The sequence below is a fragment of the Saccostrea cucullata genome, unplaced genomic scaffold (genome assembly GCF_032062105.1).
Source record: "Saccostrea cucullata isolate Sc308-1 unplaced genomic scaffold, CSIRO_AGI_Scuc_v1 ctg782, whole genome shotgun sequence".
In the NCBI taxonomy this organism is placed as follows: domain Eukaryota; kingdom Metazoa; phylum Mollusca; class Bivalvia; order Ostreida; family Ostreidae; genus Saccostrea; species Saccostrea cuccullata.
This window is the reverse complement of record NW_026918002.1, coordinates 17,590-37,358: the sequence shown is the minus strand read 5'-3', so window position 1 is coordinate 37,358 and position 19,769 is coordinate 17,590. Positions and strand designations below refer to the sequence as shown.

The window sequence follows — 19,769 nt, the reverse complement described above, 5'->3', positions numbered from 1 at the left end:
AATACATGTATGAGGTAAAAATTCCTGAAAAGTTTTTCTATATACAAACATACAGACAAATGTATCATATAGATTATGCATTGAAGTGTATTTGCCCGAGTTATATGTAAATACCCTTTATAACAGTACCAAAAACAAGATGTGTTTGTGAAACACAGATGCCCCCGTATGGCAACAGAAGGAAGGTTAAGTTTTCTCAAATGCAGATCAAATATGTTAGTACCTAAAGTAAGGCCTTTTCACAAGAAATACAAACATAAAACCACCTGTTCAAAGGTTATGACAAAGGTTAACGTTTTTTAAAGGTAGGACAAACTCCGGGGTCAAGGTTGTTAGTTTATAAAAGAGGCCTTGTTTCAAAGATTACATTTGGGAAGTATGAAAGCGTTGGTCCTTACCGTTCAATAGTTATGACCAAGGTTAAAGTTTGTAAAAAATAGATCAAAACACAAAGTGAAGGTCAAAGGGTCAGAGTTGTTGATATCCAATGAAAGGTCTTGTCACAATGATTAAATATGTGAAAAACAAAAGCTCTAGCCCTTACTGGTCGAAAGTTTTGGGCAAGTTTAATGTTTGTAAAAAGTAGGTCAAACTCAAAGGTCAAGGTGAAAGGTCAACGTTGTTGATATCCAATGAAAGGTCTCCTCACAAGGATTACATATTTGAAGTATGAAAGCCCTAGCTCTTACCGTTCAAAAGCTATGGCCAAGGTTAAAGTTTTCTCGTAAGTATGGAATTCTCCAAGGTCAAGGTCAAAATGTCAAAAGTGTTGATTTCAAATGAAATGTCTTTCCAAAAAAGAATTGATATTTGAAATATGAAATTCCCAGTATCTACTGTTTAAAAACTAGGTCCACATTAAAAGTTTACAATTTTTTATGCAAAAATGTGTCAAACTCCAAGGTTGTATTTTAAAAGTAGGTCAAACTCAAAGGTCAAGGTCAAAGGGTCAAAATTCGTGGTATCCAATGACGCGTCTTCTTACAAGGATTATATGAAGTATGAAAGCCCTAGCCCTTACCGTTCAAAAGTTATTGCCAATGTTAAAGTGTTTAAATCAGTACGGAAATCTCCAAGGTCAAGGTGAAAAGGTCGTTGTTGGTACTCAATAAAAGTTCTTGTCACAAAGAATATATATGTGAAATATTAAAGTCCTGGTATCTTTTGTTCAAAAGATATGGCCAAAGTAAAAGTTGAGAAATTTTGTGTAAAATTGGGTCACACTCCAAGGTCAAAAGGACCATTTTGGTGGTACCCAAAGAAAGGTGTTGTCACAAGGAATAAACATGTAAAATATGAAAGTCATAGCTCAACTAAATCAAAAGTTATGGACAGGGACAGACAGACTGACAGAGAGACAGCTAGACAGACAGACTGACAGAGAGACAGCTAGGCAGACGGACAGACGGACGGACACGACAAAAACTATATACCCCGAAACTTCGTTTACGGGGGCATAATAATCTGTACACATTAACAGAATTGCTTCTCGTTTGTTTGGATTAAATATTGTTAACATATTTTTGAAACGCCTCAAAGGATGTGGTTTACTTAACGATAATGACCTATATCTTCCCTGACCTCATTGTTAAGTTGCAATGAAAGAGTATGTAGAACAGTTTAATTGCTTTGCTTCCTCCGGGAATATACGGTAATAAAATGTAAGAAAAATCCTAAATTACAAATGTACCTTTTTCATCATTTTCAGAATGGCGCCAGCATAATACATGTAACTGTAAAAATGTTTAAAAGAAATTATGACATACAATATAATTCACACTCAAAGGATCAGAAATAAGTCATTTTTCTGAATGTGTACACTACTGATACAGCTCTGTTATGAGTCCTTTGTAATTGATTATTTAGATTGCCTCGGAAAAGGTAGTACGTTTTATTTCTATATGTCGATCAATTAAAGGTGTATTAACAACTTAGGTTTAGAATCTTTGCTACATCCATTCCGTCTGAATATGAGTTCGATTTTTTTCACGTGTAGCAATATTTAAAAACATTCGTGCGTTTTCGTTAGATATTGGTTTACTGAGATAAATATTTTTTTTTCTGTTGCTCAAACAAGATTCTCAAGGCTTAGCGTCATTACTGTAACAGTAGATACAATATGCGTTCTTTTCTGTGTAAATATACGTCAATTAAATTTCAAATTAATAGCTGCTGTGCCTTCTCTTTATTCATTATTTATATATTTGAACCAATTATTATACTCACTTTTTGAAATATTTTTTTCATGCCGCTGGTACATGTGTACATGTACATCGCAGCTTACAGCAAATTCCTTGTAGTTTTTCATTAAATAAAAAAAAAAGGTCAAGACTTTCATTATAAAACCACTGCCTGACACAAGCTTCGATTTCTGTACATCAAGATTTGGTTTTAAGGACTTCGAGAAACTGACTTCATGAATAATTGCTCATGTAGGAATTTTCTAGACTTTCTGATTTTTATACAGAACATTCGAATCAGTATATGTGCAAAGACGTTTTCTTTTCCATTTCAGATGCAGGTTTCCTGGAGATTAGGTAATGTCGATTTAACTAACGTTTTTTTTATCCTTGCTTCTTTTTAACTTTTCTGTGTGTGGAATCCTAAATTTTGATACAATTTTGATATGTATTTTAAACTTTCGTTTCATGGAATTGGTAATAATGATTTTGAATACTTTTTGAGCTAAAGTCTTTTTTCTAATAACACATAATCAAAAATAGAAAATAATTTCAAAGGTATTTCTAGAAACTGATTACATAAATAATCGTGTATGTAAGAATTTTCTAGATTTTCTGATTTTCAAGCATAAACGATTATTTATGTAATCAGTTTCTAGAAATACCTTTGAATTTGAACTTTATTTTTAGCACAAAAATATTCATAATCATTATTACCAGAACATTCAAATCATTATATGTGCAAAGACATTTCTTTCCCATTTCGGATGCAAGATATCTGTTCATTAGGTAATGTCGATTTAACTCATGATCAACGTTTTTTAATAATTTTTTCTTTTTAAACTTTTCTGTGTGTGGAATCCTAAATTTTGATACAATTTTGATATGTACATTAAATGTTTGTGTCTTGAAATTTGGTAATAACGATTTTGAATATTTTTTTGTGCTAAAAATAAAGTCTTTTTTCATAATAACACATATTCTAAAAATTAAACTAATTCTAATACACGGTAAAAATTTTGTGAGAATGATTTGATTGGTTTACCTGGATTGTTTCATCTGAATGATCAGTATTGTATATTATATTTTTGCATTGTACGTACATGTATATTGGAATAAGCCAAAATTGTGCATCTTGAATTTATTTTTCACCATTTACTTTGAAAGCCTTGCTGTGTTGTAACAATGTTAAGATTTTAAACTAAAAAATCAGTGATCATTTTTATGTAGAGTCATCTTTATCGTCGTGATTTTTATTTTATTTTGCTTGCTTGTTTTTGTGACTTTATTTGATTTTTCATTTGTGGGAAAAGTTTAGACATATTAGGAAGAAGCCCAAGGGCCATATAGGTCACCTGAGTATCATGCAACAACCAGCTGTTGAATTTGTTTTTTTTTTTTTTTACAAATTGCATGAAATTCACAATTTCGAAAAAGGCATTGTTGCTTATCATAACTAAACACTATCAATGCTTATTTTGAATACTAAATACCCAGAGGCAAGTCAGAGGAATAAAGAAAAAATGCATTACAATCATTAGTGTCCAAACCTACAGGAACCACTGAACCTGGAGACAACATATTTCACAATTTTAGAAAAGAAATCTTTGCTCATCATAAAAAAAGTTGCTTAATAACAAAGAGCAAATTTCAAAGCATTAATTCATTTTCAGTTTATATACATTAGAGACAGCCATCCCTCGGTACCCCTGACCTAGGGATCATAAAATTTATCATTTTGGAAGAAGCGCCTTTCTTCATCATGACTATGTACATGGTTCATTGTTTTAACTAGAATCTTCAATATTCAAATAATTAATGCATTTTTTACTACATAACTTATGACTTCAGGGCCTCCAAAAAAAAAATAGACATAACATTAAAATCACCCAGGAGCAGAGGAAATGGTATCTGCTCATTTATGACTCATTACCAAGCTTGAATGTTGTCAAATCAAAACTATATACATAGTTTTTCTGCTTAATACTCAGCTGCAAAGGATAAGATTTTCAAAGAATTAAATGCATTTTTTACTACATAACTTATGAAGGATTAAGATTTATTTCCTTTTAATGAAATAAATCCAATGTTTATAAGGATAAGGGTATAAAGTTTATAAGGATAAGGATATAAGCTTTATATGGATAAGGATATATAAGGTTTATATGGATAAGGTTTATAAGGATAAGGATATAAGGTTTATAAGGATAAGGTTTATAAGGATAAGGATATAAGGTTTATAAGGTTTATAAGGTGTTATGTTATAACGATTAATAAAGTATATATTGCATTATGTAGGTCGTGGCCACAATCGCCAAATCAAAAATAAATGATTTTAAGAAGTTATATTTGTCTTTAATAATTATGTCATTATATTTCTTTTATTTTTAGGAAAATTGCAAGGTTTAACCTTCTATTTTTGAGTACTTTTTTAAACAATGAATTATATAAAATCTTTCTTCAAAATAAAAATTAATAAAATTTAGACTTACACAGTAGCTTCATATAATTTGAAACAGTAGTTTTGTCACAGAATTAAATTAATTTTTTTATTTATGATATAACACCCTCGGAATGGCGGAAAGGGACGTTGGAAGATAAAGATAATACAAAATCAAAATTTATGGAAGCAATCTATTTAGTGATCAGACCTTTTGAGCAGAGGTGGGATCAGGTGCCATGGAAGAGTGAGCATTCCCTGCCGACAAGAGACATTTGCCATGTTCGACTTGTGATGTTCGGGTGAACAGAACAAAATCTATAGACAAATCGGTGAGACAAGTGCTAAACTGTTGAAGCAAAAAAAATATGAAACTTAAATGCACTTTGAATTTATATAATCGCAACATTTCGTAGTTGTAGTTTTCAATTATGGCTATTCTAAATCAACTTTTCATCGACTTCATGAAGATTTAGTTTTCCTTTGAACGGTTAATATTTCAAACAATTCTGAAATCTATTAAAATGCATCTCGTATATATTCGACACAACCGTGCAATCCACAACTCGTTGCAAAAATTGATTTTTATTCCCTACGAATGCACGTTATCCGGTAGCGAACCTTGAAACACGCTTCAATTTTACTTTTGAAACCTGTTATTTAACTTTTAATTTGTTGTTATTGTGATTTAAATATAAAATTGAATGATTTTTATAGTGAAACATGACAGGAAATCTAAGTCAAACAGCATCGGACACCATGGTTATAGAACAATGGCTTCAATATCTTTACGGCGCTGTATATCTTCTCATCAGCATAGTGTCTGCAATTGCAAATGGGATCTTAATCTATATATTCTTCTGGGAGAAGACAAGAAATTCGTTTTGTATCCTACTGCTTGGCCTTTGTACGGGTGACTTTTTTATGTCAGTTTTCGGAACGTTTACCACAGCTCTTGCATTTCTCATAGGAAGACGCATTATGTCTTTCCATGTCTGTCAGATACAAGGAATCATCATGACTTTCCTCGGGCTGTCACAGATAGTTCTGCTCTCTGCTATATCTTTTACGAGATTTGTAATAATGTCTTATCCAAACTTTAGACTCCATTCTTGTTATGCAAAAGGCATTGTATGTGGTTCTTACGGATACTGTCTAACGTTGGCGATATGTCCAATTCTTGGATGGGGTTCTTACTTGCCAAATGTTACTGGGACATCTTGTGAGCCGATCTGGGACAGCCTCGCTTTGAGGGATATCACGTTCAACATTTACATGCTAATGGCTTGTTTGGCACTTCCTCTCATCTTGATTTGCTTTTCTTACTTCATGATTTTTGTAAAGGTAAGTTATGAAAACTCATCCGCTCAACGTGTTTAACAATGTTTATGTTTAAGAAATCTTAATACATACATGCTATGAAGTTTGGGTTTAAATGCAAACACAAAACCAAAACTTAAGATATCTTGATATATTTGTTGGTTTGTCTTTTGTTAAATTAAATTGACAATTGACATTGAGATGTCGCATGATTTGTATTGAGATTTCTTTTAAAATTCCTTCCATGTTTTCAGGTTAAACACCAGTGTATAAGCCATGATTCCAGAAAGATTCGGGTAACAAATACACTTCTTATAATGATTGGTAAGTATATTTCTAAAAAAAAATATTGAATTAGCTATTAAATGAATCGGCAAATTCACCAGAATAGGCCCCCTGGACAACAATGTGTAATACACTGGTTAGAAAAATAGAAAAATGAAGAATTATTGAGTTACTGTAAAAATATAATCTTCCTGTGTGCAAAAGTTATATAATGCTCTAATGTGTTTTGGTGGAAATTTGTTTCAGCGAACTGGCAGTCAAAAAAAAATTCTCTATCGGCAGATTAAACAAAAATTGTCTTTCCGCGGAAATATGACTTTCTTGGAGAAAAATAATTACTGCTACATGTTCAACTCAAATAATATAAAGGCTGCTTTGCTTAAATGATCTTCTGTAATTTTATATCATTTTTTCGCACAGGATTATTTATTCTATCCTGGGCGCCATACACTATATTATCTGTCTTTCAAATGACAAGGAAGAGAATGGCACTGAATCCAAACTTAGTGAGTATTCCTGGAGTGTTTGCCAAATTATCAGCACTGTGGAACCCCGGCCCGTTATATACTTTTACAGAGAAAAGGAATTTCGCAAAATGTGTAGAAAACATGTTTGGTGTTTTAAACGGTTGTCCAGCTGGCCTCGTCATCCAAGTCTTCCCCAAAGAAGAGACCACACCGTCACGGGGGAATGTTTTATTCTCTTTAAAACAAGATGACTTTAACCTAAAAATAAAATCTTGTGTGCAAAGTTATCTGACAAGGTATTTGTTAATAAAGCTAATCGAATTGAGAGAAGACGTGTTCAAAGTTAATTACAGTGTACTTCTTGGATTTAATTTTCTTGAAACTCATTTTTTTTCTTGTCTTACACAAGCACTCGACTCATTGATTAAGAAATCAATAAGCTGCATGTATTATTTTTTCAGCATCTTTTAAAGGCCAAATCAAACCCTTCTTATTCATAAATATATATAATTCTCCCCACAAGTATTTTCATTAAATGGCTGTATTTGTAGGTGCCATCCAATACTTTGTCCACTCTCATAGCTGTTGTATCATATGCTAGTGTGGCACTTTTAATTAAGGCTTTAATCAGGCATTTAGAGCCATTGAGCAACGAGGAGTCTTTATCATGCTAAAGACAATCCTGATACGATTCTTAAGGTATCCTCTGAAAGATACGTACGTTTCCTTTCAATGTACCGAACGCTTTAAAGAAGAACTGTTGTTATCTTTTCTTTGACTTGGGTTAGAATCCCATGAATACCACATTATCTGTAATGAATGAAATATTTTTGTTGATTTAATATTTTCTTAGAAATGTTTGTATATTATAAGTTCAAAAAGCTTAATAGAGAGACATTTGCTGTTACAAGTAATAATTAATTCATAATTTTCATATATGTTAAGCTATGGGCATTCTGCACGCTTTGTTCAACCATCTCCTTTAGAAATCTAGAATAGGTAGATCTGATCAAACTCATTAGTAATGACTCCAATATTTAAAGTAATAAACTCTTAAATGAGATTTTGAAAAATTATATCCTCGGCATACAATTAAAAACCAATTTATTACAAGTTGAACGAGGTTGAAATACAAACTTTACAATCAAAGAACAATTCTGGAAAAGCTTTTTCTGCTAAAACCAAAACATTATGTTAATATAAAATGTCCATATCGTTTATTGTCTACATTATTTACAGGGGGAAGAAAAGACGGATTGCTTATTGTCTTTCAACTTTCTAACACGTTTCCTAAAGAAATTTGTATAATATTCTATTTTATTCTGACAAAAGGCTCAGATCTTTTTTTATATACCACCCCCCCTCCCCCATCATCCTAACTTTTTCTTTGACAAAAACCATTAGAATAAAAAATCATGCTCTTGAAGGACTCAATAATTTGATTTTAATCAGATCGATTTCGTCAATTAAATTAATAGACCAAAAGCACTCATATATATTTATTAGAAATCATTCCATAGCAAATTATATTAACACAGACACATAAAGGGCTTGAAAAATTCCCTCAACATTTGTCCTCTTGGAGAACATGGCAATGATTGATATCTAATCCAATTGTGCACTTTGTCTTAGCATAATAATATATCGATTTAAAAAATATTCCCTTTGTTATTATGTTTTTGTTGCGGTCACACAGAAATGCATCGCCTAGTTTTATGATCCTCTAATATGATATGAAAATTCTAAAATGAGGCGATTTGTTGGATGTTGAAATAAGTAGATATACCTAACAGTATTAAAGCTCATAAGTCCATTAAACATTATAGAATATGAGCAGAGAAAAACACAGATCTCTAAACATCAGAGGTGGGATCATGTGCCGTGGAGGAGTGAGCATCCCTTGACGACTGGTCACATTCACCGTGTGCTCTTTACCATGATCGGGAAATAGCGGAAAAAGGCCGTCGAAATCATGGTCTAACAATTCTTACGCTCATCGATTTGCCAGAAAACAGGAAATGGGTAATAATAGGTAGTAGACTTTGAAATAATGTTTTAGTCATTAAATAATGTGGTCCCTCGCGGTTAATTTTTTGGGAATATGTGTTAATTTGCAAAATGATTGCTTCTGGAATAAAATACCGAGAAAATCTGTTTTATGATCTTGATCACTGTGTATTTTAATTATCTAAAACGTTATATTATGTATTATATTTGCCTGAACTTTTTGAGATCTGGACCGAAAGCAGATTGATGGTGATAGCTAGAGGCTTGTAATTATGCAAAATTACTTCAGAATCACAAAATCTGAAATAAGATTTTTTCAACATGATACACTTACACCCGTACTACACAATAATTATCTAATTGAATGACGTCCCAATAATTATGCCCCCGAAATCGAAGTTCCCGAATGTTACACTGTCCCTACGTCACAACATCTTTAACCTTATCTATTCAAAAGTTTTTACCATCTTTAACCTTATCTATTCAAAAGCTTTGGCCAAGGTAAAAGTTGGGTAAGTTTTTGCAAAAAGTGGGCGATCTCCAAGGTCAAGAGGTCAAATATGTTGAAATCCTACAAAGAGGAATACACGTGTGAAATATAAACGCCAAAGCTCCAACTAATCGAAAGCTTTTGGCTTTAAACATCTTTTTTTCTGGTTTGTAAAATAAGTTTCAGATTAAATTCTGTTTCCAAAACAAAGTCCGAACAGAGCAAAAACACAAGCATTTTTTGACATAATATGATATGGATCAGATGCTTTGGAGAATAAATCATCCCCTGTCAACCGTTCCAAGACGCCGTCAGCTCTGCATTGATAAAGACAGAAGGTATTTTTAGGTTAATACTTAGATTTTAAGAAAAGAAATAAAATTTTATAAATAAACATTTTAAGCAATTTCACCTCTATATAGCAAAACCAATATAAAGGTTTATAACGGACAATTACCTGGAATATATTTATAGATCTTCAGATTTTAATCAGATCCTTTAATCCTATTAATATCGCTATCTTCAGTTCAAGAGACATGATAAATTAGCTGCCAGGAAGGAATTAAATTGATCTTATTGTCAATTAGGGTCACAATTAGGCAAACCACAGTTGCCTCTTGTATAATACATCATATCGACACTGTACTTTTAGTTTCAATTTTGCAGCTTAACTTGTCAAATACTCACATTGTAGTTCTACACTAGTTAAAATCTTCTAAACTTTCTATTTTCTGTTTTTGAGTGAGTTAAAGAATATTGTATCTCCTTTTTTTTTATTTCACCTAGTTTCCTCTGTCTAAAAAATGACAATATTGCTTGTGATCCTTTTTGTTATATCAATCAAATAATATTAATATTTTCAACCTGTTAAAGTATCAGATTATTATTTTGAAGTATATAGGAGCTCATATTATTTAAAATACTGTAAATGTTTCCCCTGCAGACTACGTAACAATGCGTTTACATGTATATACTTATCGCCAGTTTACCGGATATTAGTTTCAAATTATATATATATACATGTAAATCGTGTTTATTACGTCAGCAGACCGGTAGTTAAATACTTCGAAGGAATGACCTAAGGTTTATTATATACATAGCTTTATCATTCATATATATGAAACAAAGTTCTATAAATGTGCAAGGTACATATCGTGTGTGTGGATTTATTGAAATTTAAAAAAAGATGCATTAAAGATACAGACAGAGCGCATGTCAAGAAATTCATATGAATGTGTTACGATGTAAAAAGGTATGTTGCATACTTTCTCAAATTTTTACAGAATTTGTTTCTGCTATTGGATTACTCTCTTATAAAAATGCAGAGGCATTGTACAGAAAAATAAAAATGATCCCCTATTTTTATCCGCAATTGAAATTTAAATTTCAAAAGATGCTAAATTGTGTTCTTTGTTTGTTAGTAGGAGTATTAACGTCGCAGCTATTGCAGAAAAAATTACATAAACCGCCTACGAGGGTTATGTATTTTTTCTGCAACAGCTGCGACATTTATTCCCGTACTAACAATCAAAGAAAGCTTTTTATTATTTAAGCATCGTCTTCGTAGGCATATCAGAATAGTAGCTCTTTTTTATATCAGGAAAAGCTCACTTCACCCTTCAGTTGCCTGTCACGTAATATTTTAAAACCATTCTCTACTTCCAAGAACACTCTGCTGTTTGTGTTGATGATTTTAGTGATCTTTAATTTACTTATTTTTTGAGTAAGTATTATTAAAATCGATATACGTATTTAGTATAAGTAAGCAGAAATTTATATTCTTCATTTATACAAAGACATAATAAATTTATATCTTTACTCGCACTTAGAGTCATTGAGCAATGACTGGGCCGGACTGGGGTCAGGTATATTGTACATTCGCTGTACATACAAAGTGGTATTTCTGCTCCCAGTAACTGCTGGCCGTCTTGTTAATATTGGACCACGGCGTCCACCGTGTCAGCTTTTGCTGATCTATAATGGTAAAGATATCGTAACATTTGTGACAAGGGGTCTCGGTTTTTAAGGACTCCTCCGAAGGATCCACAGCTTCGTTTCGAGGTTCCGAGCGCGAAGGAACAGTTGCTACCTATTTTCATCGAGTAAGGTCTGTCCTGGCCGAAATTTTAACTGAAGACCTATGAAACAGGAGCATGTTGGCATCCTTGTCAAATGATGAGGCTAATACGCGAGTTTCGAGATTTTAAGTCTCCTACTAAAGAGGCGCAAAAAGTATCCATTTCAGAGTGGAAGTGGGACAGCTAGGTTGCAAGTGCATACAAACGTGCCTAAATAAATGAAGATGTTTATGGCTTTAAAAATAAATTCAATGCTTTAGAAAGATAATAATGTTAAGCAGTGATGCATTTGATGATTTTATCAAGCTCAACTATGCATATTTTACAAGTCTACTTTTCGATAAGGATACTTGAAAACGAAAGAACCGTCGTAGTAGGTAAAAGATTTCCTTGATTGTACTACAAACCTGTTATAAAAAGTAAGTGTGCTCTTTGAAGTTATGATAAGGTAAAGAATCAATGTGTCATTTTGATTGCCGACAAGCAATGATCAGATGCATGTGTACCGTATTTATTAGAGGTCTTTATCTCTTCCCTCGTCTGAAAAGTCTCACATCCACTGATGTCTTTTTTTTTTGTTCTGATTTTTTTTGTTTAAAAAATTGACGCCTTTTCATTAATTCTGTTATTTCCGAATGAAATAGTGCATCCTGACAATCATGTAGTGATGACAAACCTGTATATCGATGATCCAGTGTATCCAATATATAAATATCTGTCACACCTGCCTGTTTACGCGGCAACGAAACTCCCCGCCTCAAGAAGAGAGTGCACCAAGGGAGATAATCTCGAAACTTGCGTATTATAACATTTTATAAAGTCAACATTTTAATGAATGAAGGATTGATATGCTATTACGTCCATTATGTTGACCACAGAATTTTAGATGTCGACTTTAAACAAGACTTTTGAAATCCTCGTACATGTATCATCAACTTATTTTTCAATAACCAGCCATGTTTTTTTTTTCTCAATTTTTTTCTCAAATCAAATAAACTCTCAGACACAATTTTCTTGTGCAGCTGATAATATTGTTACACAAATAAGGAAAATGACAAAATATTCATTCTTCTACTTTTTGTTAATCTCTAGATCAGTATTAGACAACATAAGAAGAAATAAGAATAATGTTTGCCAGGGGAAAGGAATTGCAGAGGGTATGTCAAACAAATGTGTATTTTGTTTACTTACTAGTATCACAACTTAAATTTCAGTAAAGCGAATTATCTTGCATGATAATGATCCTATTTTCAATTTTACATCATATTATATTTAACAATGAATTTGTCAACTTGCTTTTTCTACAGATGTTTCTTCAATGTGGGCCAAGACGTGGTTTTGCCAACAAGGCTGTTTTTGATATAGAAGTATCAAACAAGATAATACTTTCATATAAATGATTGAATGTAAACCTAGTACTTTTTTGCGGCAATGATCTTAATTCTGAACTTTTTTGCTTTGGAAATCCCTTTTGTTCACTGATTTATACTCATGATAATAACGTACAAATTTATATCTACGGTTTTAAATCTCTAATGTTCTTATACATATACGTTAAAGCGCTGATCAGATTAAAAAAAAGGCGAGGACACTAATTTTTAATTACGCTAATTTAGGTACGTTTGCATTTGAAATATGAGTACTATGATTATGACACCTACTTAAAGTACGTTTGCTTTTAAAATGTAAGCAATTTACTTAGAGTACAAAAGTGATGACTTATAAATAAGCAATTAATTTTTGATATGAAATAATTTGGTTTGTTGAAAACGAGCTGAAGATTTTTTTCATTTTTTTCCTTTTCAGCCTTGCCAATTACATGGACTAGAAACTGGTCCATCAACCAGAACTACCCTTACGAGGACGGATGCCCTCACATATTTCACAATGATGTCGGAAATGAGAGAGATAGGGAATGTAGCAAACATATTGTTTAATCAAAACTTAATTCGAGGATTTCTTCATCTGTGTCCAGGAATGGTACGAATTTCTCCCATTTTTCTTCTCATACACCCCGCATGGTCCTTGATATAAATATAAACATCATATGAAATACTTATTTAATGCAAGGGAGTAACATTTGCTAATACGCGATTTTAGAGATTGTAACTCTCCTACGATAAAAGCACAAAAAGTATCCATTTCAGCATTTCAACATGGAAGTGGGACAGGTTGTTTCTGTATACAAAATTAAATGAACGATGTTTATGGCTTTTAAAATTATACATCTAATGTTATCAAAATATAATAATGTTCAGCAGTGATACATTTGATGATTTTATCAAGCGCAACTATGTAATATATTTAAATACCGGTATAGGGTACTTGAAAAGGAAAGAAACCTAAGTCGTGGTCTTTATGAAAAGTAAAAGATTTTATTAATTGTACAAATGTCTCTAAAAAATAAGTGTGCTCTTTGAAGTTATAAAAAGGAAAAAAATCAATGTGTCATTTAGATTGTCGGCGTGTAATAAAGAGATGCACGTGTACCGTATTTATTAGAGGTCCATATCTCTTCCCTCCTCTGAAAAGTCTCACATCCATTGATATTTTATTTTTGGACGATTTTTTGCTTTAAAAAAATGACGCCTTACATTAATTCTGTTTTTCTCGAGTTGAAGAGTGCATACTAACAATCATGTAGCTATGATAAACCAGTATATCGATTATGCAATGTATACAATAAAAATATCTGTTCAACCTGTTTATTTACGCGGCAACGAAACTAACATTCCTCATCTACAATAGAGCGCTTCCAGGGAAATAATATCGAAACTTGCATATTCCTTCATTACTATTAGCCCCTTCACGGTAACTGCGTTACTACTCTTTTACAGGGCAAAATAATAACGTTTGGCGAAGTTTTTGTTGAGAGATAATTAGGTGACGTGTATTTAACAACAACTTTTACGTCATATTTCACTAAACTACATTATCATTTTGCCCTCCAAAAAGAGCAGTACCGCAGTTACCGTGAAACGGTTTATACCGAAACAGACAAGAAAATGTCTAGCTATTTCAGTCTGTTTAGAAATGTTTTAGAATGTTTAAGTATTGAAATATATGCAATGTAATATAATATACATGTAATACGATGTCGAAAAAACCAACGTTATTATTATTCCCCTTTTCTTCATTTATTGTTAAATAAATTATAAATTTATGTGAACCTATTGCAAAGTACTAAAAAGAAGAATATATTAAAACCGTAATTATAACATAGGCAGTCAACAATATCTATAATGATATATGTGTTGTTTTATGATAAAGGAAGCAGTGCGCGCCGGAGTAGAGGCAGCCATTACACAAGAAGACATAGTTGTCGGTACATATCGTATCCATGGCTGGGCTTATGCTAGAGGGATAACAGTCGAGCAAATTCTTGGAGAATTTCTGGGTAAAATAAGTGAATCAAACTAAATATTTGCTGAAGTATTACTAACTTAAAGACTTGCAACAAATGTGTTACACTGTTCCCTTGTGACTTTCATTCCATTCATTCGTATTACGACATTTTTTTTCGCTAAAAAGACTTCATTACAATAGAAAAGACGAAAAAATGTTTATAGGGGGATGTTCAAATTCTTGTTAATTCAAATTATTTGTTTAAATCTTTGTAAATTTAACTTATTTGTGAGTAATCTGCATTGAATAAAAGACTTGATCGTACTCAGAATTTGGAGACAGAAACACCGAATGCAAGTGTATATATAAGCATTATTAAGTTCAAGTTCAGGTTCAAGTCCATTTATTCACTCAAAACTATTTAAAACACATGGTACATGAGGACAATGGAAAATATTAATAGTATGTATATTCGGGTCAGAGGTATAAGTATATGGTATACATAATCAGAAAATGAAATAGGAGAAAGAGAAAACAAGACAAAAAAACAGCAAGTAAGAAAAATTCACATTGAGAAAGCTGAGGTAGTCGTTTTATTATACAATGCATAGTATAGCTATTAGGTTGTCTTTATCGTTTTAGTCAGTATAAATATGAAACAGACATGGAAGACTTTAAGACTATATATGTCAGGGTCTATTGTTGTAAAATTTCAAAATATTAAGAAATTATCAACTTCTTATCATGATAAAAATTCTTGTTTTCTGCATTCACATTTTGAAATTTATAAAATAATTTTTTAAAATCCATAAGTTAAAAAGATAAATTTTACGTGAAAAAAAACACCAAACGTTTAAATTTTTATCGGTTTTGAATAGAAAAAAATGTATCATCTGTCCTAATTATTGTGCCTTGTGTACCCATAGGTTTGTTTTCAGTGAATAAATTAAATCTAAATACATGTACAAATTGTATTCATTTCTGTCTGATAGCAATCTGATTTCTATGATTGTCAGACAAGTATCAAATATACATTCTTAAAATGCTTTGGGAATGCTCACTCCTCCATGGCACCTGATCCCATCTCTGATGTTTCGGAGGTCCGTGTTTGCTGTGCTCCTTTTTTGTATTGTTTTATGGACTTTGAGATTGAATACTGTTCGTTATCTCCATATCTTCCTTTGTTCTAGCGTCTTAAGAAAACAATTCTTTCATCATGCTCATTACCTTTATTCCACAGGAAAATCAACCGGCTGTTCTAAGGGAAAAGGTGGAGCTATGCATCTTTATTCGAAGAATCTATTTGGTGGCAACGGAATAATAGGGGCGACTGTGAATATTTAATGTTTTCAACTTATCTTTTTACAAGAATTAAACACTGAAATGCAGTGGTATTTTCCTTTCAGTACGTCATGATTGTCTTGGTTTGGGTTTATCATCCCCTCGCAACAATCGTGTGTGTTTATTTGTGAATGAGTGTGTTAGCGCTGTACAAAACAGCAGAGAATCGGGATCAATTTCGGATGCTATTTTGATATGTTTGTTAATTTTAATTTGATAGTTTGAAAGGAAATAAATTATCTAAAGTTTTTTCTATTTTTTCCTCTCTTTTTATGAATAACACAAAAGGAGTTACATATGTACTCCATTGTCCTTCCATACCGCTTGCTATTCTTTTTAATTAACCAAAAAAAAAACTTTTTCCAAGATCCTTTTATGTTCACTCTTATCATTTACTAAAGGTACCCCTTGGAACTGGTGTAGGCTTTGCTATGAAATACAACAAGAAGCCGAATGTATCTGTTTCGACCTATGGAGAAGGTGCGGCCAATCAGGGTCAGATATTTGAAGCCTTCAATATGGCCAAACTCTGGAACCTTCCGTGTATCTACCATTGTGATAATAATGTATACAGTATTTCAACGAAAGCAGAGAGGGTGACTGCCAGCACGGATTTTTACTCCAGGGGAGACTACATTCCTGGATTGATGATAATTCCTTTGTCTATGTTTTCATATGTTTACCATTCTTCCTCATTTTAAATAAGATCACTATTGTTTAATGGACTATTGAGCTTGAATACTGTTCGTTATCTCCATATATTTAATTTGACATACTCCTTATTTTAATGATAAGGTTCTGAATTCCCCCATATTGTGCATAAATTTGCAATATATGTGAAAAAAATAACGTAAGTGGGTAGAAGTAAAAATTTTCAGTTGAAAGCACTTGTATTTGGCTGAAAATACAACTGCCTAGGATTAGAAAATAATAGCCAACAATTGCTCTGTGCAGTGTAATTGTATTTGCATGTTGACGGTCTCTGCAATAATTTCATAATCACACACTCAATAATTAGTTTAAACTTTAAACCCGGGTATAATTCTGACGGAAACTTGAATGTGTGATGTCCGTTAATCTTCAATCGTCGATTTCCCTTACTTAAATGCAACAACAATATGCCTTCATCAATTGCATTCGGGGTTCATATCTCTCAGTTGATTCGATACGCCAAATCAAGCTCTATGTTCAAATGTATGTACAATTATTAAAACGATTTAAATTATTGACAAACAAGTTGATGAAATAAGAATATAAAAAGCAGTCTCGTTTAAGTCATCATTTGTAGGGTCAATACAACGCCCTTGTCTGCAAATACAATTTATGATTGAGTCAAATGCTGACTGAGTTTTCAATGCTAATTGTTAGGCCATTGTTTGCACATGGAAAGGTAGACGGGTTTCTCCGTTATTTCCCAATCATGACAAGTAGCACACGGTGGATGTGACTAGTCAGCAAGCGATGCTCAAATCTCAATGGCACCTGAACACCTCTGATGTTTTGGAGGTCCGTGTTTACTCTGCACCTATTTTGTATTGTTTAATGGATGCTATTTGTTATCTCCATTAATTTCATTGGTATTAGACCAATGGATAATACAAAACAAGAAATTTAGCCCAGTGCAGTGCAAAACAAGAAATTTAGCACCAGTGCAGTGCTCTGTATTGTTTTACTCAATTTCTGAATAGGTTGATGGTATGAATATTTTGGCGGTTCGAGAAGCTTTTGTTTTTGCCAAAAGATATGCTCTGGAAAATGGTCCAATTATAGTGGAAACGATGTCCTATAGGTACGGAGGACATAGTGCAAAGGACAAGGGTTTTGGGTAAGATGGCTTTATTGTTTATTGTAGCACCCACCCCTACCCACCAAAAACAACATTGTTTAAAGATGTAAAAAAAAACCGCTAATACTTTACATTTTTAGAGAGAGAGTCAACTTTAAGGTAGTAATACTTAAAATATTATACAGTTATAGATCAAAAGACGAAATCGACTTAATTAGACAAAGAAAGGATCCAATAGAGACTTTTAAGGAGAGAATATTGATTGAAAACATGACAGACGAAAACGAATTGAAGGTAAAAAAAATATAAATGAAGCTTTCAATTTGAGAGGATATATAATTTTTTTTTTACTTATACCAGTTTATTAGATGTAATCATACTTCCATCATTTAGCATATAGCTGAAAATATCAAAGAAGAAGTGCTAACTGCGGCAGAAAAGGTCAAGGGTCATGAAGAACTTCCTGTTTCCTGTCTTTATGAGGACATCTACCAATCTTTGCCCACACCCACACTGTTGTAGCGAAGTATAATACGCTCACCGTTCATTTAATTTCATTAAATAACGCCTGGTATTGTTCCGGTTTGCTTGATTTATATATATATATTTTTGTTTTGATTACATGTATTTCATTTCATATTTTTTAAAAATAGAAAGATTCTTGTTCGAGTATAATGAATATTTTAAATATACTATTACATAGTGTATTGGATTTTCTTTTCTAAATTTAGAAATGAGTTGATTAGTTGTTTTTTTTTGTTGTAATTTTTCTCTTTCTGTTCACTGTATCTCGATGTTTCTTTTTATGCGGTATTTCAAGAATTGTAAATTCTAGTAAAGTCCATTGAGAAAGTTAAATTACATTTCGGATACTGAACTTTTGATATTTGTATATAGGAATATAACAGACTGAATTATTTTTCCCATTTAAAAATTCATCTCTGACAAAACTGTATTTTATTATGTTTTTAATCAAAAAGATTTTTATGAAGGTGCAGCTCAAGAAGAAATAAATATCAGACGTTATTTCCATTTCTATATGGTAGCATTTTTCTGCTTCAAAAGCTATAAAATATAATAACATGTGACTTGTTTACATCAACATGCAATATAATAGTGTTATCCTATATCTTATTTTTTAACATGCAACTTACTTATGTCAACATACAAGATAATAAGTTGCTAAAGATATATATGTTGACATTATTAACTTGGATGCTAAGATATATACTTTGCTTGTAGACATAAAAAGATGCATGTCTAAAATTAATCTTGCATGTTGACACAAATAATCGCATTTTGACATAATTGTCTTGAATGTTATAGTTGACATAAATAAATCGCATGTCTACATCGTTTTGCATCTTGCATGAAGAGTGTCAGATACTGGCGTTAACAAGTAAATATTTACCAAAATTTACATTATCATGTATATTCTAATAAGAACTACCTAGCTAACTAGCATGTCAAAACCAGTATTTTGCATGTTGAAATCAATGTGCTGCATGTCAACTTCATCAGGTGGCATGTAAACATAATTCATCATATGTGTATGGGCAGAAATATGCCACGATAAATATCATCTTAAGGACAGGTGATACATGTATAAACACACTTGTGTCATAAAAAGTGAACATGACAAGGTGAGTCACGTATAATGAGTAAAATGAATAAAGGTCTATGCATGATGAGGACTATATATAATCAACATTTTAAAATGGTATTCATGTATATATAATTGATTTTTATTTTATAGATGAAATATATTTCCAATACATTTTTTATATTTATATAAACTAACAGGCATCACATGATGTCAAAAATGATGTTTTTATTTTTGCAGTCAAACCTTTTTCTTGACATTTTTTCTTATGGGAAACATAGAGCGCAGCTTGGAACATGCAACATTTTTCTGTCAGTAATAAAACTTGTTTAGATACATTTTTTGTAAAAATATCAAGTTTGTTCTAGTTTGCGCTCAATATTTTCTGTGAAAAAACTGCTTAAAATAAGCTTTATGATGTCATAAT

General features: G+C 32.0%; 3 protein-coding genes across 3 annotated transcripts; all 3 read left to right on the top strand.

Moving 5' to 3' along the window:
- Window positions 1-4,797: 4,797 nt before the first annotated feature.
- On the top strand, window positions 4,798-7,163 carry LOC134230610 (short-wave-sensitive opsin 1-like). The gene is made up of 3 exons (XM_062712476.1): window positions 4,798-5,964; window positions 6,195-6,264; window positions 6,646-7,163. Exons 1-3 carry the CDS (start codon window positions 5,344-5,346, stop codon window positions 7,161-7,163), a joined length of 1,209 nt encoding a protein of 402 aa, XP_062568460.1. The 5' UTR covers window positions 4,798-5,343.
- A 5,130-nt stretch (window positions 7,164-12,293) lies between these two features.
- Window positions 12,294-16,654, top strand: LOC134230509 (pyruvate dehydrogenase E1 component subunit alpha, somatic form, mitochondrial-like). Its single transcript, XM_062712376.1, has 6 exons — window positions 12,294-12,424; window positions 12,575-12,634; window positions 13,074-13,247; window positions 14,538-14,664; window positions 15,853-15,944; window positions 16,355-16,654. The coding sequence occupies exons 1-6, from the start codon at window positions 12,395-12,397 to the stop codon at window positions 16,652-16,654; spliced, it is 783 nt and encodes a 260-aa protein (XP_062568360.1). The 5' UTR covers window positions 12,294-12,394.
- A 982-nt stretch (window positions 16,655-17,636) lies between these two features.
- LOC134231300 (pyruvate dehydrogenase E1 component subunit alpha type II, mitochondrial-like) lies at window positions 17,637-18,442 on the top strand. The gene is made up of 3 exons (XM_062713276.1): window positions 17,637-17,778; window positions 17,925-18,033; window positions 18,133-18,442. Exons 1-3 carry the CDS (start codon window positions 17,651-17,653, stop codon window positions 18,259-18,261), a joined length of 366 nt encoding a protein of 121 aa, XP_062569260.1. The 5' UTR covers window positions 17,637-17,650; the 3' UTR covers window positions 18,262-18,442.
- The last annotated feature ends 1,327 nt before the right edge of the window (window positions 18,443-19,769 follow it).